Consider the following 26,424-nt stretch of genomic DNA (forward strand, 5'->3'; position numbering starts at 1 on the left):
TTGTTATGATCAGTTTACAAGCTTATAGTTAGGACATAGGTTCAGTTGCTGTTACAGGAACCCAATTTAACACTGGCTTAAATAAGATAGAAGTTGATTTGTCTCTTACTTAATAGTCTAGGCCAGTGGTTCTCAACCAGGGGCCCCAAGGAAATATTTGTCTGCTGATGGTTCTTGTGGCAGGGGGTTCTACTGACATCTAGCAAATAGAGGCCAGGAATCCTGAAAATATCTTACAATGTACCACAAAGAATTTTCTGGCCAAATGTTAATAGAGACACTGTTTAGTCATGAGCAGTTCAGGGCTGATAGGATGGTTCTGCTCTGTGAGCTTATCCTTCCATCTTTTACTCTACCATCTCTGCAGGTTTTCTCACATCTGAATGGCTCACCAGTATAGCTCACCAGCCAGAGAGAAAGGGAAAGAGGGACAAGAAGGAAGACACACCTCTTTCTTTTTTTATTTTTTTATTTTATTAAATTTATTGGGGTGACAATTATTAGTAAAATTACATAGATTTCAGGTGTACAATTCTGTATTACATCATCTATAAATCCCATTGTGTGTTCATCACCCAGAGTCAGTTCTCCTTCCATCACCATATATTCGATCCCCCTTACCCTCATCTCCCACCCCCCACCCCCCGCCCCCATTACACCTCTTTCTTTTAAGGCATGACCTGAAAGTTGCACACATAAATGCTCACATCCTATTGCCCCAAACATGGCCACACAGTTTGCCTAGCTACATAAGATGTTTGGAAGTATGGTCTTTAATCTGATCTGCTATGTGTCCTGCCATGAACTTTATTATTATGTAAGAAGGGGAGACAATTATAGACAGTTCCTGACTTATGGTAGTTTGACTTATGATTTTTGACTCCATGATGGAACAAAAGTGACATGCATTCAGTAGAAATTGTACTTCAAATTATGAATTTTGATTTTTTCCCAGGCTAGTAATATGTGGTATGATATTCTCTTGTAATGCTGGGCAATGGCAGTGAGCCACAGCTTCCAGTCAGCTACGGATCACAAGGGTAAACAATCGATAATCTACATTATACTGTGTTGCCAGCATTTTTGGACACTGTGTTTTCACATCCTATAATGTCTATAAAACAACCATCTGGGTCTCTTGCTTCTGGTGGGAAAAATAAGAGGAAGGCAATAACCCTTGAGATGAAACTAAAGATCATTGTCCAACTGTAGGCAAATGTAAGTGTTCTGAGCATGTTTAAGGTCAGTTAGGCTAAGCTATGATGTTTGGTAGGTTAGGTATATTAAACTCAATTTTGACTTATGGTATTTTCTACTTATGAGTATGATGGGTTTATCAGGATGCAATCTCATTTGTAAGTCAAGGAGCATTTGTAGTACTTTCTGCCACAGTGCCTATCCTACTAGATGTTGTCTCCAGAGTGAATATTGTGTCTCATTCATCTCTACATCCTCAGAGTATTGGCTAGACCTAGCACCTGGAACCCAGTAGTTGTTCAGGAAAGGCTTGCTGAATGAAGGGCTATAAACCAGTCTTAGATGCGACATTGGTCATCTGAAGACTGGTCTTCATTTTCAATCTCAAAATTTGTCATAGATACAGACCTATATTATCATTTGCCTTCTTTTAAAATTTTTTATTTAAATATATATATATATATATATATATATATGTGTGTGTGTGTATATATATATATTATATTATATATATATATATATATATATATATATATATATATATATATATATATATTTTGATTATGGTTGACATGCAATATTATATTAGTTTCAGGTGTACACCATAGTGATTAGACATTTATATACCTTATGAAGTGATCACCCCCAAAATCTATCTGGAACCATGCATAGTTATTACAATATTATTGAATAAATTCCCTATGCTGTATTTTATATCCCTGTGACTATTTTGTGTAACTGGTAATTTGTACTTCTCAATCCCTTTCACCTTTTTCTCCCACCTGCCCACCCCCCCATCTAGGACTCTCAGTTTGTTCTCTATATTAATGAATTTATGTTTTGTTTGTTGATTTATTTTGTTTTTATAGATTCCACATATGAATGAAATCATGGTATTTGTCTTTGTCTGTCGTATTTCACTTAGCATAATACTCTCTAGGTTCATCCATGTTGTTACAAATGGCAAGATTTTATTCTTTTTTATGGCTGAGCAATATTCTATTATATATATGTACCACATCTTCTTTATCCATTCATCTATTGATGGACACTTAGGTTGCTTCCCTAGCTTGACTGTTGTAAATAATGCTGCAATGAACATAGGAAATCATATATTTTTTCAAATTAGTGTTTTGGATTTCTTTGGATAAATACCCAGAAGTGGAAGTGTTGGGTCATATAGTAATTCTATTTTTAAATTTTGAGGCACCTCCATACTGTTTTCCATAGTAGCTGCACCAATTTACAGTCCCACCGACAGTGGACGAGGGTTCCTTTTCTCCACATTCTCACCAACACTTGTTTGTTGATTTATTGATGAAGCCATTCTGAAAGGTGTGAGGTGATATCTCACTGCAGTTTTGATTTGCTTTTCCCTGATGATTAGTGATGTCCTCTTTGGAGAAATGTCTATTCATGTCCTCTGCCCACTTTTTTAATTAGATTTTTTTTTTTTTTTTATGTTGAGTTGTATGAGGTCTTTATATATTTTGGACGTTAACCCCTTATTGGATATATCATTTGCAAATATTTTCTCCCATTCAGTAGGTTGCTTTTTTGTTTTGTTGATGGTTTCCTTTGTGATGCAAAAGCTTTTTAGTTTTATGTAGTTCCATTTGTTTATTTTTGCTTCTGTTGTCTTTGCCCTAGGAGACATATCCACAAAAATATTGCTAGGACCAATGTCATATAATTTATTGCCTGTGTTTTCTTCTAGGAGTTTTATGGTTTCAGGTCTTACATTTATTACTTGACTTCTTTTTGATTGCCAAGACCCTAGTAGGGCAGTTGCATGAGCTTCCTCATGACCCTATGGCACCTATCTCCCAAATGTCCACAGCTTGGAGTGTTACCTTGAAATTCCTTCCTTTTTGGTGCTATCTCTGGCCAAAGAGAAATACAATCATAGCCCAGAGTATCTTTTGGAATTATGGTGAAGTTATATTTGTTGGCTGTGGGATAGCTATTTAGATCTCCTTGAAAATGTCAATTGGGCACTGTCACAATCTGCCAGTCCTCCTCAGGCCACTTCCATTTGTTTTACCTATAGCAGGAATAGTCTATTAAAAATCATTCCAAACTGATATTACTTATTTTTTATTATTCTTTATTTAATTGCTTATAATTTCACAAGTATGACAGACCTTTTGGCAGCTGGAGAGTAGAGGAGACAGCTTGGGATGATCCTACACCACCACACACATCCTTTCAGAGGCAAAGGAAGGAGCTGCCTCTTGGTTCCACACCATGTTGAGTTTATGATAAAGTGAATGATTCCTCCCATGTTTTCCCCTGGCTTTACCTCCTGCTTTTCAACCCAGCTTTTATCTCATTGAGTCCTTTCAATTTTCCCTATGGGTAATCTAGCCAATGGTTCACAACCCTCTTCTGGCCACCACTTTCCAATGTGAGCACCAAAATGAAGACTTGTTAAATGATTCCCAAATGGACTGATTACCATGCAACTATTTATTCTATGAGAGCCAAAGTTGGGAACTGAAGCATGTTAAAATAGGAAGGACCCTGGACTGAGCCTCAAGGTCTCTCAGTTCTAGCTTGCCTTGGTTAATAAGTCACTGAGTGATCTTGGACATGTCCTTTCCCTTCTCTCTACTTCTGTTTCTCAATTGGTATAAATTAAAAGGGTTATACTAGAAAACTCCTGAAAGGATTCCAGTTTTATTAGGCCTTTACATCAGTAAAGTGTTTTCACATGTACAATCTCAATGGTTTGTGAGCTCTGTAATCAAGCAAATCTGATTATGAATCCAGGCCTGACCACTTTCTAGGTGTGTGATCTAGGGTAAGTTATTTATTCTGATTTAGTTTCTCTTGGCCAGCAGCCTTCAGGGGAATAGAATGGTGTGAGAAGCAGAGCCCTTGTCCCCCCAAGTCCAGCATTGTGAGGGACTCAGGTAGCCTTCTGGATTTTCTTTTCACAGTTTCACGGAAGGGAGAAAGAGGGAGGTGAAAGTAGAGTGTCAGCCTGGGGCTCTCTCCTTTTCTTCCAGAACAGTGTGTATCCCACTCTCCTCTTTCCATAGCCCAAGTCACTCTCTTTATGGGGAAGAGACAGGAATAGAGAGATTATTAAAAAGAGGCATTCAGGTCCAGACACCCACTGTGTCCTGCTCTGTTACCTAGGGAAAGGCAATGACCTCTTTGTGCCTCAGTTTCCACCTTTGTAACACGAAGGGTTAGGACTAGAGATCTGTAAGGGCTCCATATGGCTCTTGAAGTCCGGGGCTCTCCACTCACTGTGGTCACCAACACCCCCTACCGCATGTCCTTTGCCCCTTACCAGTTACTTCCTTAGAATCTGTATCCTCATAACCCCTCCAGTTGCCAGAGTGCTGTTCTTTCTGTTTCTACCCATCCTGGCCACAGCAAATTGTGGTACCCATCTGCCCCCAGACCTCATCTTCTGGGCAGACTCAATCTCCTGCCTCAGAAGGCCTGAAGCCAGCTCCAGAACTGTTCTCCTTGGAGAGCACTTGCATTGACGTCTGTGTTTCCTCTCCTTCCCCAAACCCCCCCCCCCCCACATCCTTCCCGGATACTATGCTAAATCCAGGCCAAGAAGAAATCGGCCTGGGGGAGGGAACTGGTGGGCTCTTGAAAGGAAGAAAGGGAAATGCAACCCCATCAGGAGCTCCCTCCCTAGCGCACTGAAGCGTTTAGCTGTAGAGTCATCAGTGGGTTAGAGACGCCCTCCTGGATAGCTGTACTAGTCTCCTCTGGGCTCCTTACAGACGACCGACCGCACTCCTCCAGGCTCCCTTTCCTGGTTCCTCCCTCCTTTCCATCCTCTTCCCCTGTTGTCCCAAACTTCCTCCCTCCAGAGAAAAACTTTGCCGCCTCCTCTCAATAGAGAGGCAGAAAATTGGGAGCGCCTCAAGGAAACTGAGCGGACCTGTGCGGTCGCCGACGCCTCAGTCGCAGTTTCGGAATAGGGGTGCTCTGAACCCCAACAGCTCACCTACGGCCAAAGGTTGCCAGGGAATTGCGGGCCTGGGAGGAGACAGGGTGTTAGGCAGAGAGCGAGAGTCCCTGTGAGACTGCCCAGGCTGTGCTGGTCTCACGCAATAGCTGGGTATCTCCGAGGCCCTAGGAGAGGTCTCAGGGGAAGAGGGAGCCCTGGGTTGAGAGAATAGCAACGGAGGCGGGGCGCGCAGGGGCGGTAGGGTCAGAATTCAGAGGTGAGAAGCCAGAGGACACAGTTTAGATCCCTTATCTTAAACTCTTAACCCCCACTTCCTGCCTTTTTCATCGGAGCAAGGAACGAGAAAACTCAGGAGGAAGCAAGAGTGCAGCACTGCCCTCTGTGCCCCAGGATGCTCGCGTCCCGCCATGGCCATGGTGCCCTGGCTGCCTTGGTCTCCCGCTTCCTGATCACCCTGCTCCGGACTCCAGGTAAGCGACGGGGCGCCTCACAGCTGACAGAGCGCCGCGTGCAGTCCTGATGTTCAAACCTCGCAGCTTACCCGGGAGAGGTCAGGTTAGGAGTGCCAGACAGAGAATAAGGGGTCTTCATTGGCCTGTGGCCTGCTGGGCGGACCTCTGAGCCTAGACCCGCAGCCAACTAAGGCTGGAGGCTACCGTGGTCAGCAGTGGGCCAGCGAAGAGAAACAGGGAGCCCCCAAGGCGAGTGTGGCCAAACCTGTGATAAGAAATTTTGGGGCACAATGGTTGGTAGCCCTTGGGTGACTTTCCTAACACGAAACACACACTCGCTGCAAAAGATCTAGAAAATTCCCCTGTGGGAGTGATATCTTCATTTATTCTAGGTTATGGAGCATTGCCTTTCCCCTCTGTTGTATTGCCATAACTCCTGCAGGTGGGCGCTGATCTTTCTACAGAGCCTCTAGGCAGAGTGCAACCTATATCGCCAAGATTAAGTCCTTAAATTTTGAGGAACTGAGCAATTAAAGGGAAAAGACACATTTGTAGTCTTTCTCTGACCTTTGAAGGGCGCGATGAGAAAAGAAAGGGACAAAGAATTCAACTTGGTTTCTTTTTTGGATGCAGTTTTTCAAATGTGTTGTTGTTTATAACGCTTGAAGATTTGTCTGTCCCAAATATGTTTTAAATTATATTTTGAAGGAAAAAGCCCAGAAAAACAACAAAACAAAAACAAAGAAAGCCCCAACTAAACACAGAAGTCATTGTTTGGGTCAGCCTTGGTACTCTTTCCTGTAAAGCAGAGGCAGGTGAAGTGACTCTCTGGTAGATGGCGCCTGCTGTTTCAAGTAGTGATAGTGATTGCTTTCCCAGCCTGGAAACCCTAGAAGGTCCTCAACCTTTTGCTGGAGGGCCAAATGCTTGAAAACACTAGCAGGATTGTAAGCAGCACCTGTCCATGCCTTTGCTGGAGTCTCGATGTGACTTGCTTAGCTGCCTTTAGATCTCCTGAGATGCCAAAGTATTCACAAAATACCAGGGCAGAGCTATCCATCCACAGTCCCCCAGCCAATTCCTGATGTGGCCTAGGTGTGGGGAAAGCAGTAAACACGAGACACAATTGGAAAATCTGAATAGCTTATCTTTTAGTTGCCACCTGCATTTTCCTTCATCATCCGATTTTCTGTTCTTGGAGTTTCAATACTCTCTCCCATCTTTTCCAGGCTTGTGTTGAACCGAACCTTTATATCACCAGTAAAAATCTGGAGTTGTGACTCCTTGGTCAAATTATTTAAATTACTTGGACCTCTAAATGTCCATTGAGATCATTCAGTCCAATATAATGGTAGTGATAATACATCATGTGTTAGTCATTTAACAACTCTGTCTTGAGATGTCTGTGGTAGAGTGTGGAGAGGTGAGTATCTGAAGAACTGGTTTTTGGTCCTGGCCCTATCATAAATACATCATGTTCCCTTCTTCTCTATGAGCCTCAGTTATTTACTTGTAAAATAAAAGAACAAATTCTCATTTGACTTCCATATTCTTTATCAAGGAGAAAGAGCATACCAGATCAGAAAGAGTAAACCAAATATTGGTGGGAAGGAGATAACATTTGCAATGGATTAGAGATAGACAGTAGCTTACTGCCAGAATTGGGTGTCAGTCTTCCAGCTAGAAGAATGGTTGGGCACTGAGAAAACATGTGGATACATACTACTGAACCACTGAAAATAGTCACTAAGTAGTCAGCGATGTCACATATCTAGAGATGGTTAGCTATAGTCCTATATTTCAAAAAGAAGTAAAATTATTACAAAATCCATGTTATTGATGCTTCTCTTTGTAAGAATATAGAATTAATTATTTACAAGTTTATTACCAAAGCTGTTAGAAGAGGAATTCATAATCATTAGGTCTGATGTTGGTTCATTGAAGATAGGACTTGGCAGAACAACTTTTTGCAGTAGGATTTCTGGAATGAAAACAGAGGAATGCTGGAGAAATAGAATATTGGGGCCTCCCAAGGCATTTAGTAAAGTCTCTTCCTGTTAAGATATGTGGAGATTAGACTTAGGGGAATTTGTAAATGTTTGGAATAGCCTCAGAAATGCTGGTTAGAGGGTACACAAAAGATATATTTTTAGAATGGATATGAGTCTGGAGGATAATTTCTGAATGAGGACAAAAAAGCTATGCTTTGGCTTCATTCTCTGATAATTTTGTGCTTGAGTAGAAGGATGATATTGATGGCATAGTGAGCAAATAATCAAATAAAAAGAAGGGAGATATAGTCAATTATAGAAATAGAATAAAAAAGGGCAATAAGAAATTAAATAAGCACAAATGCAAGTTCATGACTGTGGGTTGCCCTCCCCCCAAAACAAGAGAAAGGGGGAAATAAAACCTTTAAGAAAAGAATTAGGAAGACATGACTTATAGACACATATTTGTGAAAAAGACAAAAGATAGGTATTTTTCAACCTATATTGCATTGTTGACATATTGAACTTACAGGCAAGTAAAACATATATTTTTATTTTAGATGATCTTAATAAAATAAAATCCAGACCCAGAAAGGCTCAGAAAGATGCAAAAAGACCCAGAAAAGTTCCACTCTCTTCTTCACTGATCAGGCTACATCTGTTGTACTGCAGAGTGGCTTTGGGCCCCACATTTTCAGAGAGACACTAACAGACTGCAATGTTTTCATAAGGGATAAAATAGGATAGAGAGAGTCCTTGAAAGTTTTTCAGGTAAGGAATAAAAAGTATAGGGATATTTAGCTGGGAGAAGAAAAGGCTCTTTGAAATGGGGTAGGGTTTGGGTGGGATGGGCTGGGAAAGCTGTCTACAAGTGGTTGAAGAGCCTTTTTGCACACAAGAACATTCCAACCATTTCGACTGCTGCAAATGAAATGTGCTAACTTAGGGGCCAGAGAATTCCCTGTAACTGTGGATATTCAGAAAGGAATAAAATTACAAAGAATAAAGTCCCCCCCACCTCCTTGTGATAGTCCTGTGGATATTTGAAGATGTCTCACTACTCTGTGCTAAACTAGCCTAGGTCCTTCCATACTTTTTCACATAACATGGTTCTGGATCCCTTCTCTGTCTCAGTCATCCTTTTCTGGACATAACACATTTATGGCTTAATTAAATTAGGGAGCAAGAGGCCAAACAAGAAAACAAGCAAAAACAAAAAGCTTTATTATCTGATGAAATTATCAGTCCATGCAAGGCTCTCTGGCAATGATTTGGAAGAGTAAAGGTTGAAATGATTGGAAGAAAACAGATGTGGAGAAGCTTTGTGGATTCTCAAATACATTTCATATCTGTTATTCAAGGATTCCATGATCCCAGGAAATATCATTTGCTGCATATACATAGTTGATGTTTATTAAGGATCTAAGGCATAATAGAAGTTGCTAAGTAAAACTAGCTGAAACCTGGGCATACGGTAGTGATTTGATGAACAAAAAATTGTGGTTCTTGCAAGGGAAGGATACAACCATGTACCTGTCCCTCTGCTACTTCAAAAGGCCAAAGTGGAAGTTAACTGATCCTCAAACGTAGGTGTTGTCTTCATGGTGGTAACCTGAACCATCTGAATTATGGTGGCTCAGACACTTATCTCTAATTGGGAATCTTTTGAAAAATCCATTATTTTCATCTAGTGAACCTAATGGGCATCTTACCAAATGGTGTATGTTGGGGGGGGAGTTGGAATCTTTAAGATTCAGCTGAAATTAATTTCTTGGACTTCTTTTCTGTTAGGGCTGCAAAAGGACAGGACATTGCATCTCTGAAGAGTAGGTGGAATAGAAGCAGAGGCTTGGTGACTGGAATGGTGATGTGTTCAGGGTGCATTACACATTCCTTATATTTGGTAGCCCCAGGCTCTCTGTTTTGAAGTCTTGTAAAAGTTCCCTCAATTTCTACCAGCTTTCCTGCTGTCCTCCCTCTCTGCCTTTCTGTATAATGGAGATGTACAGCTGGCCTGATGCTCACAGTTGTCAGCATTCCACACATCTTGGATGCAAACGCAGCTCCTAGAATGGGGCCTGGTGTTTTTGTCTTCGGGTCAAAATGCTGAACTTTGCACTGCTGACCTCTAGCGTTCCAGGGGTGGGGATGATGGGGAGGCCAAGTAAGTTAGGATTTGATCCCTCTATCTGTACCTCCTTCAACTGGAGAAGCTCTACTCTTATTTTATATACTGAGTTTAGAATAGAAGTTCATTTGAAATCATGATCCAGCTGCTAAAATTAAAAAGAAAATAAACGGAAGCATGCTGGACTAGATGATCTCAAGGGCTTTCAAATTTCTGAGAGTCCATGAGTCTCAGACATCATTTCCAAGGAAACTGAAGTTTCCTAGGAGCAGGGGATCTTAGAAAGTTAACCCTGTCTTTCCCTTTTCTAAGTGGTAATGTAATATATTTGAAGAACTTGGGCCCAGCCCCTTCAAATACTAAGGTTCCAATTTATCGACTTGGTATTTAAAGTGCCATCAATGTTCTTGCAGCCATCTAGGAGCCAAACATGTGTTCTGGAATCCTGGGATCAAATATTTGGATTTCTTGTCTCATCTATAGAATCATATGGCCACAGATGGTCAGAGCTGCAAGTTCTCTCTTAAGGTGACCATACACCCCGGTTTGTCCAGGACAGCTGGTGTCACCTATTGTCACTGATTGTTAACGTTTTTCAGCTCTGATGATAAATTATATGGTCACCCTACTTTGAAGCCCACTGGTCTCACCCCTCTGGGTTACAGTCAGGAAACTGGAGGCCCAGAGAGGGGAAGAGACTTGTCAAAATTCACACAGCAACTTAATGCCGTCTCTGGAAATCTGGCTAGAATTATACACCTGGTTCTTAGTACTGTAGCATTGATCTGGTAAAATGAGTATTTCCTTTTAATTTGTTTTAAAGAATTTCCCAGCAGGTACTCATACCTCTAGTTCTTAGTACTACTCTGTTTATTCCTCAGGCCCAGTCTGAACATATATTGTTTCCTAGCTGTACTTTTCCAAAGATATCAAAAGAAATACATAGGCAAAGAGCTCTCTGTCTTCTACTTTTAGGATTTCTCAAACGATTAAATAGGGGTGGAATTTCTTGATGCTGGCAATACTGGTGAGTCTGGCTACTACATAGGTCTCTCTCCAATGGAGACTGCATTTCCTCAATTCTGTGTGGAGCCCACCCAGCTGCCTTTCTGATGAGATGAGCTCTTCCATATCAGCCTCATGAAACAATAGATTCTCCCTGCTAGAGGGAAGAGACTGAAGAGCATTTAAAACTTGGTCCTTCCTTTATTTAACTCTTATATTACCTTCTTGCCAAGTAGTTGTCCAGTTTCTGCTTGTACATCAATAACTTAGGATACAGCTTGTTCCATCTTAGGAAATCTCTGGCTATTAAAATATCTTCCTTATGTTCAACTTAGACATTGTCTCCCTGTGGCTACTGCCCACTAATCCTAAATCTAATCCCCCACTTTGGGCAATGCAGAACATAATTATCTTCACTTTTCCCATAATATCCCTGCAGAGATCTGAATATGAAAGGAAGTTAACATTTAAGTGTTTATTATGCCAGATACTATTTTAAACACCTTACCTTATTAGCTTGTTTAATCCCCCCAATAATTCTCAGGGAAGTACTATTATTCACCTTATTACAGATCAAAAAACTGAGACAGGAATGAGCAGTGACTTGCCCAAGACAGACACAATTTGAAGTGAAGAGGCCTAGCTCATGATCTTAACCATGTTCTAATTTATGCTCTTAACCACTAGGCTGCACTGTTGAAATCATGTCTCTTGTTCCTCCTGAGCAACCCTTCTCCACCTTGCTTTTCTTTCCTCTAATAAAGTGAACTTAGGCTCGTAACTCAATTGGCTCCCATCTGCCCCTCCTCAAAAATTAACAATAAAGCCTTTTGCAGGGGAAGGAGACTTTCAAAGCTGGGGTTGGGCCACCTTAGCAGTGGATAGAAGGAGAGGTGAACAAGTGGAGAAGATTCTTATCTGAGAGGTGAACTTGTGGCTCTTTGTTATTTCCTTGGCTCTTTCCAATTTCAGGGCAAGCATTGGCCATAGATAGATCCAAATTTGGCCCCAGTCTGTCTGGCACCCCTGGATGGGAAGGAAATTTATGGATATTAAGTCTATTTTCAGATCCTACCCAGTTTAGCTTTGCTTCTCCAGATAGGTTTCCTTAGATCTTCCTGTGTTCTTTCATAACTGTGGGAAAGACACTGTCAAGGAAGTAAATGAGGATGTTTGCCCACAATCAGAGATTGTTTAGGAAAAAGGGTCAAGGTGGTTTGACCCTTGTACAATCTGACCAATTCTCTCTTCCTCTCTCTTCCTGTCTTATACCCCCCGTGCTTCCTAGCTTCCTTCTGTTTCCACTTCCCCCTCTTTCCCTGCAAAAACTCCCAGGCGCCCTTCATCCAGGCTGCATTGATGGTGTAAAGAGTATGTTTTGGGATCCAGATAACCTGATTCTGGGTCTAGCTTTGCCATGACTTACTGTGTGATGTGAAAGTGTCTGTTGCTCTCTCTGAGCATCAGTCTCATCATCTTAAAATGTGAGAATTGGACTAGAGACAATCTTTGAAGTGTCCTGCTGCTTTGAAGCAGAGTTCTCTATTTCACTCTCCATCATCTGTATCTTTCAGTGTTTCCTTGTTCTCCTTCTCTTCTCTTCCCCTGAATTTCCAAAGTTGTAATAAGAAAGCACCATCCATTTTAGGATCAGAATTGAGGATTTACCCAGTCTCCATTGGTGGAGACAATTTCAAACAGAGGCAGAAAGAATTGTGATAGTTTATTTTATTAGGGGATACAATCACTTATTGATGGCAGGGATGCTACATTATAAGAATGTAAAACAGTAGAAATTAAAAGTGGCAGAATTATATAAGTAGATGAAAGATTTTTAAGCAGGTACAAAAATGGTGGAGACATTTATTAGAAATTGATTTGACAGTATGTGGAATTCTTTCCAAATGTGATGTTAAAGTTTAGGCAGGAGTTACATTTATTTCTCACTTTCCTAAAGAATAGAAATATGATGACGAAATGGCTGGAAATGGAGGAACATGATGTGATGGGTCTGTCTGGGTCAACTTTATCTCCAAAAATGCAAGTTCACCATATGGGGATGAGAGGAATTTAAATATTTGCTTCCCTGGGCTATAGGTTAGAACAGTTAGCAATCAAAATGTCACTTTTTTTTTTTGCTTTTTAAACTCAATTTTACCTGAGGGAAAATGTACACATGGTAAAACACACACACATTTTAAGTTTATAGTTTGATAAGTTTTGACCAATGTGAACACCCATATACGTAGCTACCACCATTGCAATCAAGATGTGCATGATTTTCATCATTCCAGATAGTTCCTTTGTGGCCTTTTATAGTCACTGAGTTTCTTTTTTTTTTACCTCCACTCTACTGATATGTGGTCTGTCTCTATAGCTTAGTTTTGCCTGTTCGAGAATTTTATATAAATGAAATCATACAGTTTGTACTCTTCTGTGTCTAGTTTCTTTTGCTCAGGAGATTTTCTTTTCTTTTTTCTTTTTTAACACGCTCATTTTTATTATTGTGGTAAAAAAAAAAAAAACCACATAGCAAAATTTACCATCTTAACTATTTTAAGTGCATATGCACATTGTTGTGTCACAGATCTAGAATTTTTTCACCTTGCAAAACTGAAACAACTCCCTATTTCCTTCTCCCTCCCACTCTCATAACCATATTCTACTCTGTGTTTCTATGAGTTTGACTACATTAGATATAAATGAAATTATTTAGTATTTGTCTTTCTGTGACTGGCTTATTTCACTTAACATAATGTCCTCAAGGTTAATCCATGTTGTAGCTTATTGCAGATTTTATTTTTTTTAAGTGAAGCATAATTGGCATAAAATATCCTATTAGTTTCAGGTGTAAATCATAGTGATTTGATATTTGTATACATTATGAAATTATCCTGCAATAAGTCTAGTTAACATCTGTCATCACATAAAGTTATTACAATATTATTGACTACATTCTCTATGCTGTACACTACATCACCAATAACATTTATTTTTTTAAAGACTTTTATTAGAAAATATAGCTAACGTACAATATTATATCGGTTTCAGGTGTAAACTATAGTTGTTCAACATTAACATACCTAAAGAAGTGATCACCATGATAAATCCAGCAACCATATGACACAGCACCACGCTATCACAATATTATTGACTATATTTCCTATGCTGTACATAACATCCCCATGACTCACTTGCTCTATATATGGAAATTTGAACCTCTTATTCCCCTTCACCTTTTTCCCCCTTTTTAAAATTTTTCAATTACAGTTAACATTCGATATTATATTGTATTAATTTCAGGTGTACGCCATAGTGGTTAGACATTTGTATAATTTAAGAAGTGATCCCCCTGACTAGTCTAGTACCCACCTGGCACTATATATAGTTAATACCATATTATTGACTATATTCTCTATGATTTACATCCCATGACTATTTGTAACTACCAGTTTGTACTTCTTAATTCCCTCACCTTTTTCATACTGTCCCCCAATGTCCCTCCCATCTATCACCCTGATAAATCTAGTACCCATCTTACACCATACATGGTTATTACAGTATTATTGACTATATTCCTTCTTCGATACCCTACATCCCCATAACAACTTTCTAACAACCAATCTGTACTTCTTAATTTCTTCCTGTTTTTCATCCACCCTCTCAACTCCCCTCCTATATGGCAACCATCAAAATGTTCTTTGTATCTATGAGTGTGTTTCTGATTTGTTTTTTTTGTTGTTGTTCTTTAGATTCCACATATAAGTGAAATCACATTGCATCTATCTTTCTCTGTCTGATATACTTAACTCAGCACAATACCCTCCAGGTCCATCCATGATCCTGCAGATGGCAAGAACCCATTCCCTTCCATGACCAAGCAATATTCCATTGTATATATGTAGCACCTCCTATTTATCCATTCATCCATTGATGGACACCCAGGCTGCCTCCACATCTCGGTTTTTGTAAATAATGCTGCAATAACCATATGGATGCACACATTTCCTCGAGGTAGCATTTTGGGTTTCTTCAGATAAATACCCAGAATTGGGATTACTGGGTCCTTCTTTGTCCTTGTTACAGACTTTGTTTTAAAGTCTATTTTGTCTGGTACAAGTATTGTTACCCCAGCTTCTTTTGCTTTTATTTCCATTTCCATTTTCATTAAATGTCTTTTCCCATCCTTTTACTTTCAGGCTGGGTGTGTCTTTCAATCTAAAGTGAGTCTCTTGTAGGCAGCATATGTAAGGTTTTGTTTTCTTATCCACTCAGCCACCCTATGTTCTTGATCCAAGCATTTAATTCATTTACATTGAAAGTAATTGTTGATAGATAGGCAACTATTGCCATTTTATTATTCATATTTTTTTTTATCTTTATTTCCTTCTTAAAAAAGTCCCTGTAACATTCCTTGTAATACTCGTTTGGTGGTAATGAACTCCTTTAGCTTTTCCTTGTCTGGGAAGCTCTTTATCTGTCTTTCGATTCTAAATGGTAGCCTTGCTGGATAGAGAAATCTTGGTTGTAGGTCCTTGCTTTTCATCATGTGGAATTTTGTGACAATTCTTTCTGTCCTTCAAGTTTCTGTTGAGAAATCAGCTAACAATCTTATGGGGCTCCCTTATAAGTTACTAGTTGCCTTTCTCTTGCTTTGAGGATTCTTTGTCTTTAAACTTTGCCATTTTAATTATAACGTGTCTTGGTGTGGGCCTATTTGGGTTCACCTTGTTTGGGACTCTATGAGCTTCCTGGGCTTGTATGTCTATTTCCTTTGCCAGGTTAGGAAAGTTTTCAGTCATTATTTCTTCCAATAGGTTCCCAGTCCCTTGCTTTCTCCCTTCTCCTTCTGGTACCCCTATGATGCAAATGTTGTTACACTTGATACTGTCCCAGAGGTCTCTTAACCTTCCCTCATTTTAAAAATTCTTTTTCCTTTTGCTGTTCCAATCAAGTGTTTTATGCTACCTTATCTTTCAAATTGTTGGTTCAATCCTCTGCTTCATCTAGTCTGCTGGCTATTCCTTCTAGTGCATTCTTCATTTCAGTTATTGTGTTCGTCACTTCTGACTGGTTCTTTTTTATGGTTTCTGTCTTTTTTTTTTTTTTAAATGCTTGGTATTTCTTTGTTGAAGTTCTCACTGAGGTCCTTGAGCATCCTTATAACCAGTGATTTGAACTCTGTCTCTGGTAAGTTGCTTGCTTCCATTTTCTTTAGTTCTTTTTCTGGAGTTTTCTTCTGTTCTTTCATTTGGGGTGTATTTCTTTGTTTCCTCATTTTGGCTGCCTTTCAGTCTTTGTTTCTCTGTATTAGGTAGATCTGCTATGTCACACAGTCTTAGCCAGTTGGCCTTAAGTAGTAGATGCCCTGTAGGGCCCTGTCATAGTCTCCCCTGTCACCCACTCCAGGTGCTCCAGGAGTGTCCCTTGTGTGGGTTGTGTGTGCCCTACTGTTATATTTGAGCTTTGATTGCTATTGACATATCAATGGGTGGGATTGATCCTCAGGCTGATTGGCTGTGGGATTTGGCCCTGTTTACAGCTTACTGGCTTCTGTGCTTGGGGCTTACCACACAGATCCGGATGTGCCCCAGCAGGCTCTGGTGCCTGTTGAGACCACCCTTTTGGGTGTTCCACATATAGGGCTAACTGGGCAGTGCTCTGATGTGATCTGAAGCAAACCTCCAAGTATATTGTTTCTGAGGCCTCTTGGGAGGGGTTTCAGTGCAGGTCCAGGTCAGCCACTGCCTGTGACCAGCCAGGGACTACCTGGTGAGGGCTACCAAGTGATCCACAGTTGGTCACTGCCTGTGCCAGTCCTGGAGGCGTGTGGGAGAAGCCGCACTTCGAACAAAGGACATCTGCCACCAGTACTGGGCCTAGGGTAGCTCCACAGAAAGCCAGAAGACATCGAATCTTGCTGATGCCTGCTGCAGATTGCAGGTTCTGGTAAGGTTCAGCTGGTAAATCCTCCTGAGGTACAGAGTTGGGTGTGGCAGGGTTTCAGTGAGTCAGCAGGGCAGAGCTGCAGAGCTCACCAGACCAATCAACTTCAGATTTGGCCGTAAGCATAAACATAGGGGGAAGGCTCAACACAGAAAAGATGGCAGCTGCCTGCCGGTTGCAGGAGAGTTGGACGGCACACGAAGAAAATGCTGACTGTCCTCCAGGCCTCCCCCCAAGGTCACATACATCAGTTTGCCCCCGGTATATTTCTGACATCCTCCCGAGTCACTGTACCTCTCCTGGAGCCCAAGATGAGTGCCTGTGAGTGAGTGAATCTGTGCATGGGCCCCTTATGAGGATGGATGTGTTTCCCGCAGCCTTTTGTCCTACCAGGATTGTGGGACTCCACTGTTTTTCACAGCCAGATGTTGTGGGGGCTCCTCTTCCTGACACCAGTACTCCTGGTTGGGGAGCCTGGTGTGAGGCTCAGGTTTCTTGCTCCTCCATGGGAAACCTCCATGGTCGTGATAGCCCTCTCAATTTTCATCTGCCATATGGAGGTTTGGGGCCAGCCCGTTTCGCATCTCTGCCCCTCCTACCAGTCTCAAGGCAGCTTCTTCTTTATATCCTTAGTTATAAAACTTCTGTTCAGTCAGACTGCAGATGGTTCCCCAGGTTGATTGTTCTGTAACTTAGTTGTAAATTTGATGTGTTCACGAGATGAGGCAAGTACGGCGTTTATTGACTCTGCCATCTTGGATTGTTCTCTCAATGACATTTTATAACTGGAAGTTTGTACCTCTTAATCCTCTTTATCTATTTCACCCATCCCGAACCCCTCCCTGTTTGATAACCACTAGTTTTCTATATCTATAAACATGTTTCTGTTTTATTTCTTCTTTGGCTTGTTTTTTTAGATTCCACATATAAGTGAAATCATATGGTATCTGCAGGGAACAGAGTAGGTTCTTGATAAATATTTGCTAATAGGATGAATAGAATCACTCAGATCTCTGCTTGTATATATGGGGAAATTTGTGATTCAGAGTGGGGAAGCAACTTGTTCAATATCTTACTGTTACTGTCAGAGCTGGAATTGGAAGAGCCTATATCCTTTGACTTCTAATTCTTCCCACTATATGAAGTTGCATGTATAATTCAGTAAGTAAATCATTATATATTTTATTTTAAAATTATATACCTGTGAATCAGGTTACATTGTTTAATTTTCTCAAGGCTTCATTGACTTAAGACCTATGCTTATATTACTCAGGAGCATGCCAAGATCTAGAGAAAAGGATGGTCTCCATTCCAGAGCCCCTTCTACAAGGGTAGGAGAATCCCTCTCCGCTGAGTCTCTGAGGTGGTAATGGAGGAAGTGGCATTTAAGGTGGCATGCTCACTAATTAGAGCTTTCATTAATTCCATATTCTACTTGTTGTCATGTCACCTATGTCCCATTAATTAATTGCCTCAGAACCCAGGATCCTAAGTTCCCCAATCTTTGGAGAGATGACAAAAACCTGTTTTAGGTTTGATTCTTTTTCCTACTTGTGCCTTCCCAGCTGCACTTGATGAGCTGGAATACCTAAAATAAATACTGCCATTAACAGTCCATATCAAGCCTGGGCACCAAGCTTGGGGTTAAGAAAATCATATTTATTATAAATTGGTCTCACCAGAGAAAGTCATGAGAGAGCCAGCAATCTCCAGAACTGTTAGCCTTTCCTCCTGTGGGGAACAGTCTGACCCATTGATAACAAGATACCAGAAAGAAGCAACATGTTTTAAGCGGGAATGGTACACAGCAGAAAACATTCACAATTTTTCAAGAAAGGAGATACAAAGAAAAGAAATTTGACTGTGTTGACTGATTTTTCTGCTTTTAAACCCAGAGATTTCAGTTCAGTGTAAACAGTGATGTGAAGTTCTGAACACTAAAATGTGATTCAAATAACTGGTGAGGAAAATGTTGAGGGAGAGAGCAACAGTCTTTTTTGTTGTTTAAGTCATCCATATACTTCTTTAGAAAAGCCATTTTCATTTTTCTTCAATACCCTGGTTTATCATCATTGTTAGTATTATTTTTAAATTTTCCCTCTGCGATGAGTTCCTGGAGACAAAGAAAGGTAAATGACTCCTTCTCACACAATGGCCCCAGTTTTTTAGTTGAAAGTGTCTGGGGGGTTTGTTGATCTGGCCATCTGATCTTGACAATCTCTAGGTGCTTGTTTTACCACAACGTATTATTTTGAATTTCAAACATGGTGTTTTAGTTCCTTTGGTTTCTTCGAATACAGCCGGGTGGTGGGATGGGAAGCTAGAAAGGTTGAGAGGCTGTGGACTGTGCATAGGTAAATGGGAGGACATGGGGAGATAGGGAGGACATGGAGAAGTAGGGAACACAGGGAAGGGGGCTGCTGTTTTAATGTAAACAAAGCAAACAGCTTATATTTGAGCTCCTGTCAATGCAGTTTAGCAGGTCACTGAAATCAAAAGTCAGTGTATGAGAGAAGTTGTTTAACGTTTAATAATTATGTAGAGTTCTGGAAACCCAGAGTCCAATTAGCATAAAGTTATTAATTATAGCACTTACCTTAATCACTTAATTCTGGACCATTTTAGGTTTTATATTTTTGGAGGGGATGTAGGGAGGCAGGCAAGCAAATCTCTTTACATTTTTCTTTCTCTCTAGATCATCACAATTACTATAGACAAAGAGCTTTTTCTCCAATTTTGTGCAGAGTATAAAGACAGTTTTCTTCCTTCAATCACTAAGGATTTGTAATTTGGTGTGCAGGGAAAGTTCTGGAACCAGCATGGTGCAGTGCAAAGAACAATGGCTTAGGAGTTAGGACACTGGGTTCCAGGCCTGACTCTGCTGCTTGTTCACTTTTGACTTAGAGTCCAGACAGAGGAAGTGACTAGTGCCCGTATTTATACTCTAGTATTAAGGGGGAGAACTTGGTTTTTTCCAAGTTTGGACAGGCTGTGGTTCTGGCATTCTAAGAAATGAGATGCATCACACTGCAGTTTCTCCTTGCTTTGGAGTCCATCCTCCTTGTAATTTTGGCAGATGTTACTTGTTTGGCTTCTGTAAGACAGGTCCATTGGAGTCATTAATTTCCTAACTTTTCACCTCAGTACTACTAATGGTTGAAGAGCATGAATGTGTGGCTTTTGGAATCTTGTGACCTGGTAGCCATCTTAAAATGTCCTTAAAACTTTTTTTATTGCAGTACAACATATGTGCAGAAAAGTATACATACAGATTTGTGTACAGCTTGATAAATTTTCACAAACTGAACACACCTGTATAATCAGCATCCAACTCAAGAAACCGAACATTACCAGAACCCAGAAATGAATCTTCTACCCACTTTGAATACAACCTTTCCAAATGTAATTATTATCCTGTATACAAACAGTGTAGATTAGTTTTGTGGGGGTTTGTGTTTATAGAATTATAATCAGTATGTATTCTTTAGTGTCTTCTTAAAGATTCATCCAAATTGTTGTAAGTAGCCATAGATCATTCTTGCTTATTGCTGTGTAATATTTCATTGTATGAATACATCACAATTTGAAATGTACCTAGTTTTTTGCAAGCTATTAATTTAGGCAAAAACTGTTTGCTTCATAACATGGTGTTTCCAAAAATTTCAGTCAAACAACGAATCATAAAAATCCTTCAATTTTCACAACAAAGAAGAAAAACAAAAGCACAAATAAGATTGATTGTCGTTAAAATCTTAGAATCTGTTGGTGTTGTTTTTGTATGTACACACAAAATCTTTTAAAAGAGTAAACCATCCTTTCATCTTCCAGTAATTCACCAAAATGACCAACACAAAGGGAAAGAGGAGAGGCCACCACTACATGTTCTCTAGGCCTTTTAGAAAACATGGAGTTGTTCCTTGGGCAAATCTACAAGAAATGCGATATTGTAGACATCAAAGGAGTCGGCACTGTTCAAAACGGAATACCCCACAAATGTTACCATGGCTAACCTGGAAGGGTCTACAATGTTACTCAGCATGTGGTTGCCATTATTGTAAACAAACAAGTTAAGGGCACAATCCTTGCCAAGAGAATTAATGTTCTTATTGAGCATAGTAAGCACTCTAAGAGCTGAGATAGCTTCCTGAATGGTGTGGAGGAAAATGATTAAAAAAAGAAGGAAGCCAAAGAAAAAGCTATCTGAATTGAACTGAAGCACCAGCTTGCTCCACCCAGAGTAGTACACTTTATGAGAACCAGTGGAAAGGAGCCTGAGCTGATGGAACCCATTCCCTATAAATTCATGGCATGATAAGTGTAAAAAATAAAAAACCTTGTACTGTTAAAAACATTTCTCTTAAATGAGTAGAAATGTGGTGTCCCCTTCCCCCAAAATTTGTTTAAATTTTGTGTCCTAATTCTTTGGGTGATGACTTTACCATTCAAGTGTAGTGTTTTTTCTTGCTGAAATACATGAGGTGGTTTATTGTGCAACTCCATTGGTTATGAAACTGCAAATAAAGAAAGAAAAAAGAAAAACAAGAGACAGAAAAGAAAAGAAGAAAAAAGCAAACCTTACCTTCACCTTCCCTTAAATCCAAGTTCTAAAGAGAAAACTTTGCCTGTATAAGTTTGAGAACCACAAACCTGGAAGACTTTGTTTTTTGACCTTAGCAATGGGGAAATGAAGAGAAGAAGCTCAAGTTACTTGTCAGGCTCAGTAAAACTCAGTTACTTGGCTCAGGGTTTTGTTGTCATCAGCCCACCCTCATGTTTTATCTTAGCCCAGCAATAAAGATGATCCTGGCAGATGGTCTGGGCCAGGAAATTTATGTCTTGGTTGATGCAAAGTTACTTTATTTGATGTTTCTATTTTTCTGTGGACAGAAGAGAAATAGATAACAATTACCAATTGTTTAGTGCTTCACCATTTGCAAAGCAATTTTCCTGACAATTCTATGAGGAATGTGATTATTATATTCTGCTCCCTATCCCATTTTACATAAGAGGAGACCCAGACTCAAGAAATTTGGTGCTTTGTTTGCCTAGGATGGCAGAGCTGATCAGTATCAAGGCTTAAAGGATGATTATATAAGTACTGTACAGGTTTCAGCTGTTACAAGCAGATCACATGTGCTTCTCAGACTTCATGAGGATATACAGTGATTGCTCAGACTAAATGCTTCAAGGTGTAATGCAAATCATGTTTACAACTGGCTTCCATTCTTGCCTTCTCTGCTGTACTTGTATACCACATCCATATTAATCATCTGGAAACACTTCTTTCATCATGCCACTTCTTATATCAAGAGCTACAAATTTCTCATTGCCTTCATGATCAAGTCCAAATTCCTTGGCACATCTTTGCTCAGACCCTCTCACAATTTGATGCCTACTTCACCTCCCCAATACGAGTATGTAGAAAATAAAGTAGGGGAGAACTTCCTCAGGATACAACCTTCGTCCTGTTTTAATTACCCATCTGGCTTCTCCCATGGCAAGTCTCCTTCCTGCCCTGGGAGAAGGGGGAACACAGACTTCTGAAATCTTGACTTTGGTGAGGCGTCAGTTTGGCCTTATCCATGTGACCTTGCACAAGTTATTCAGCCAGGCTGGTCTTCAATTTCTTGAGTTTTTACAGAGGAAAAAAACAATTCTAGCGTGCCATGAGAATAGTCCTTTTTTCCTTCAAAAATTCCCTTTAATGCCAAGACATGGTAAATGGAGGGAACTAGGACCTGAAGAGATTTTGACCCAGTGGGTTTCCCTCCAGAATCACAGCAGGTAGGGTATGAAATGTTTTGATTTTCTTAGAAGGCCACTGGAAGCCTTTGTTGTTATTATTGACATTAGGGGTATGATGGTATAGGAGTGAAAAGGCTGGCTGTGTTTGGACTGACTATTGTTCTCTGTTAAATGTTAGGAAGAGAAGCAGAAACCCAGCTCTGTGTTCCTGACCAGGAGAGCCTATTCTTTGTTATCACAGAGAAGGAAATGATGTTCTTGCTAAGCTGCTTCCATTATGTCTGATGATAATGCCTACAGAATGGGAGGATTTCAGCAGTCAGAGGCTTTGCTTGGCCTGGGCCCCTGCTGTGCCATGCCTGAGCAGAAGTGCTCTACTCAAAAGTCATCCCTATAGGAGAAAAATCTGCTGGCATGGTCTATGATATTAGCAGCACTAGGGCACCAATGAAAATATCCCAGCAGATGCCAAAGAAGCTGGTTGTTAACCTGGCAAGAGGCCAACATTTGATACCCAGGGTATTGCAAAACAACAGGATGTCAGGGATTGGAAGGACTTTAAGGGTCCTGTTAGGAACCCCCTATTTTCAATTTCAAAACAGGTGACTGATCATAGCTTTTCTGAGTCTTTCCTTCTTCAGGCTAAAGAACTATATATATATATATATATATATATATATATATATATATATATATATATATATATATTTAAATATTAGCCAGCCAGGAAATTTCTGGTCACCTTACAGAGTCCCTAGAGCAGTGATTTTGTTGCTTCACACTCTGAAGATCTTTTCTAAGAAGGTTAGGGAGATTTCCACTGGGGTTAGAAAAGTAAATGATTTGCAGCCACATGGCAGGAGAGGTTTAAGTTTACCAAAGGGTAAATTTGAGACATGCGTCATCAAGAGGTCTCTTGGCTTTCTTTACATATCCTGAGGAAAATCATCCAAAGTCACACAGGATGCAAACTTGGAGTAGCCTGAATGATTTTCAGGGAAGAGGAGACTATCCTGTAGCTAGATGGTGAGGGATCATTGAACTTTTATAACTCCTGGAAAATGGACGTTTTCTCTATCCTTTTGCCCAAATACTATAGGCATTATCACTTCTCTGCTTCCCATCATGATTCCCTTCCCCATTCTCCAATTTTTTTAAATAATGGGGCCAAGAAAGCATGGCCATTTGCCCTTAGGTACCACATTCACTTAGAGACTTCAAACCAAGTATAAACAAAAGGAGAAGAGAGATTACATTTCCCTAGGCCAGTTACTTCATTTTCTTTGCCCTGCTGCCCACTTTAATTAATCCTCTTGACTCTAGACAAATGAACAAACTGCTGCCCAGCTGACCAAATGCTGTGATGACAAAGATAGTCAGAGTTTGTTCATCGACAGTCCAATCCCTTCTTATTTTACATATAGGGAAAATGAGTGCCAGAAAAACTTCGTCTAAAGCATCATGGCACACTGGTGGCAGAATCAGTTAGAGCTCTGTTTTTCTGGTCCTTTTAACTACATCTCTCAGCCTATGGGATATGAATTCTAGAGCACGAAAAGTTTCTGCTAAAAATTATTTTGGAATTTAAGTAGCAGGGCTTAAGGCTTTGGTCCCAGTTAAAATGCAAGTATAGAGGGTAGGAGTGGAAGGAAAACATTCTCTTAATAGTTTCTGGTAACTTAGTGTGAATAAGTTTTCAGGTTTTTTTGTTTGTTTGTTTTTGTTTTTTACCTCAGATCACTTTTACAGGAAGAAGAAATTATGTGGGCAGCATGTACCCAGGGAGAAAAATACAGTGGCAAAATAACTGGGGAAATGGGCATGATTCCAGATTTTTTCTGGAATAGAACAGTTGCCTCTGCTCATCAATCCATGGTAAAGACACTAACTCCACCTGCCTGCTCTCAGTATGATCTGAGGATAATATCTCCTAAATGGTGCCAAGGCCAGGAGGAAAATTGTTTCTTTAGAATGCTGGTGTTCAACTAAAAGTACTTGCGTGCTCAATTCTGTTGAGTGTTGACTGAGTATAGCACAGTGTGGGATGTACGTGTAGAGCCTTGCTGAAGAATCTGCTTCCTAGGAGTATTCTACGCTGCCATATTTGAGCTTGGGGTTGCTAAACAACTGCCTTGAATTAACTCTTCCCAACATATTAGGTTGGTGCAAAAGCAATTGCAGTTTAAAAGATTAAAATTGAAAAAACTGAAATTACTTTTGTACCACCCTAATAGCATGGTGTCAAATGGCTTCTCAAGGTTAGAGAGAGGAACCAAGAGAAAACACTAGGTAAGCATGGCATGGATTGAGTCCCATTTGTGCTGGCCAGGACTAGGTCCTTGCTAGGGCCAGCTACGTGCAAAATGACAACTACACTTAGCCACCATTTCCATGTCTATGCTCCCTAAGGCTCTGGGGCAGGTAGAAGAACCCACTATATGCTTTGCAGGGATGCCACGGACTACAGGGATACCATGCTTGAGGGGTGGAGATAGGAGTGAAGAAACTTACCAACATCAGTGAGAAAAAAATATATATAAGATTTAAAGAGAGTGGGAAAATCCCCAGATCATCAAGACAATTTTCTAGATTAATTTACTCCCTGTTATGACTTCTATTTATCTGCTGATTACCTGTCTCTTCCTCACATCTAACTATCCCGGCATGTGTCTCCTGACCCCTTACCCGTCTAAGGATCATCACCTAAGGAGCTGACTAAAAACTGACAGCAGCCTCTTATGTATTGAAAGGAGAGGGCCCAGGAATGGGAAAGGATGTGGAAATGATATATTATGAGTAATGGTTGAGGGACCTTGGCATGCTTAGGAGAAGAAAGACTTGGAGGAGGAGTGGCAAGAGGTTTATGGTTTCATATTCTTATGACAGCTCTCAGCTGAATATAGAGAAAAGAACCCTTGGAGATTAGGATTCTAATCCAATTTCTGCTACAAATCCTCTGTATGTACTTGAACAAACTTCTTCTCTTTTTTGAGCTTACCTCTCTTATTTGTAGGTCAAGAATGCAGAACTAAGACACATGGGTGGATGTTTCACTAAGATACAGATTTCAGCTCAATTTAAGGAAGAAATTCCTACAATCAAAGTTGTCTAAAGGGTTTCCTTAAGAGGTAGTCTGTTCCCCATTGGGACTGCTTTTGAATTTATTGCCTATTTGTATTTCATCTTCTGGGAAATTTCTGTTTATATTCTTTGTCTACCTTCTTAATTGGGATTTTGACTTATTCTTACTTGTAGGAGCTCTTTATATATTTAACCTTCATTAGTTATATTATAAATATTTTCTACCAGTCTATTGCTTATCTTTTTAAAAATATAACTAACATACAATATTATATTAGCTTCAGGGGTACACCATAGTATATATATATATATATATATATATATATATATATATATATATATATATATATATATATGATCACCATGATAAGTCCAGCAAGCACCTGACACAGCACTATGCTATCACAATATTATTGACTATATTCCTTATGCTGTATATTACATCCCCATGACTTACTTATTTTATACCTGGAAATTTGGACCACTTATTCCCCTTCACCCCCCTCCCCCCATTTTTTAATTTTTTAATCACAGTTGACATTCAATATTATTTTATATTAATTTCAGGTGTACAGCATAGTGGTTAGACATTTATATAATTTAAGAAGCGATCCTCCTGACTAGTCTAGTACCCACCTGGCACTATACATAGTTATAACCATAAGATTGACTATATTCCCTATGCTTTACATCCCCGTGACTATATTGTAAGTACCAATTTGTACTTCTTGATCCCTTCACCTTTTTCACCCTGCCCCTAACCCCCTCTGAACTATCAGCTTGATAAATCTAGTACCCATCTGACACAATACATAGTTATTACAATATTATTGACTCTATTCCTTATACTATATCCCACATACCCGTAACTACTTTTTAAAAACAATTTGTGCTCTTTAATTCCTTCCCCTTTTTTTCACTCACACCCCCAATCAC

General features: G+C 39.9%; 1 protein-coding gene across 1 annotated transcript in view; it reads left to right on the forward strand.

Moving 5' to 3' along the window:
* Nucleotides 1-4,814: 4,814 nt before the first annotated feature.
* LOC109436875 (vascular endothelial growth factor receptor kdr-like) overlaps nucleotides 4,815-26,424 on the forward strand; it is a 315,916-nt gene continuing 294,306 nt past the window's right edge. The window contains exons 1-2 of the mRNA XM_074323230.2: nucleotides 4,815-5,188; nucleotides 5,477-5,610. Coding sequence (XP_074179331.1) covers nucleotides 5,532-5,610 — 79 coding nt within the window. The 5' untranslated portion in view covers nucleotides 4,815-5,188; nucleotides 5,477-5,531. The remainder of the gene's footprint in view (nucleotides 5,189-5,476; nucleotides 5,611-26,424) is intronic.

Source organism: Rhinolophus sinicus, chromosome 18 (genome assembly GCF_057876585.1).
Source record: "Rhinolophus sinicus isolate RSI-liver-muscle chromosome 18, RSI-T2T, whole genome shotgun sequence".
NCBI lineage: Eukaryota > Metazoa > Chordata > Mammalia > Chiroptera > Rhinolophidae > Rhinolophus > Rhinolophus sinicus.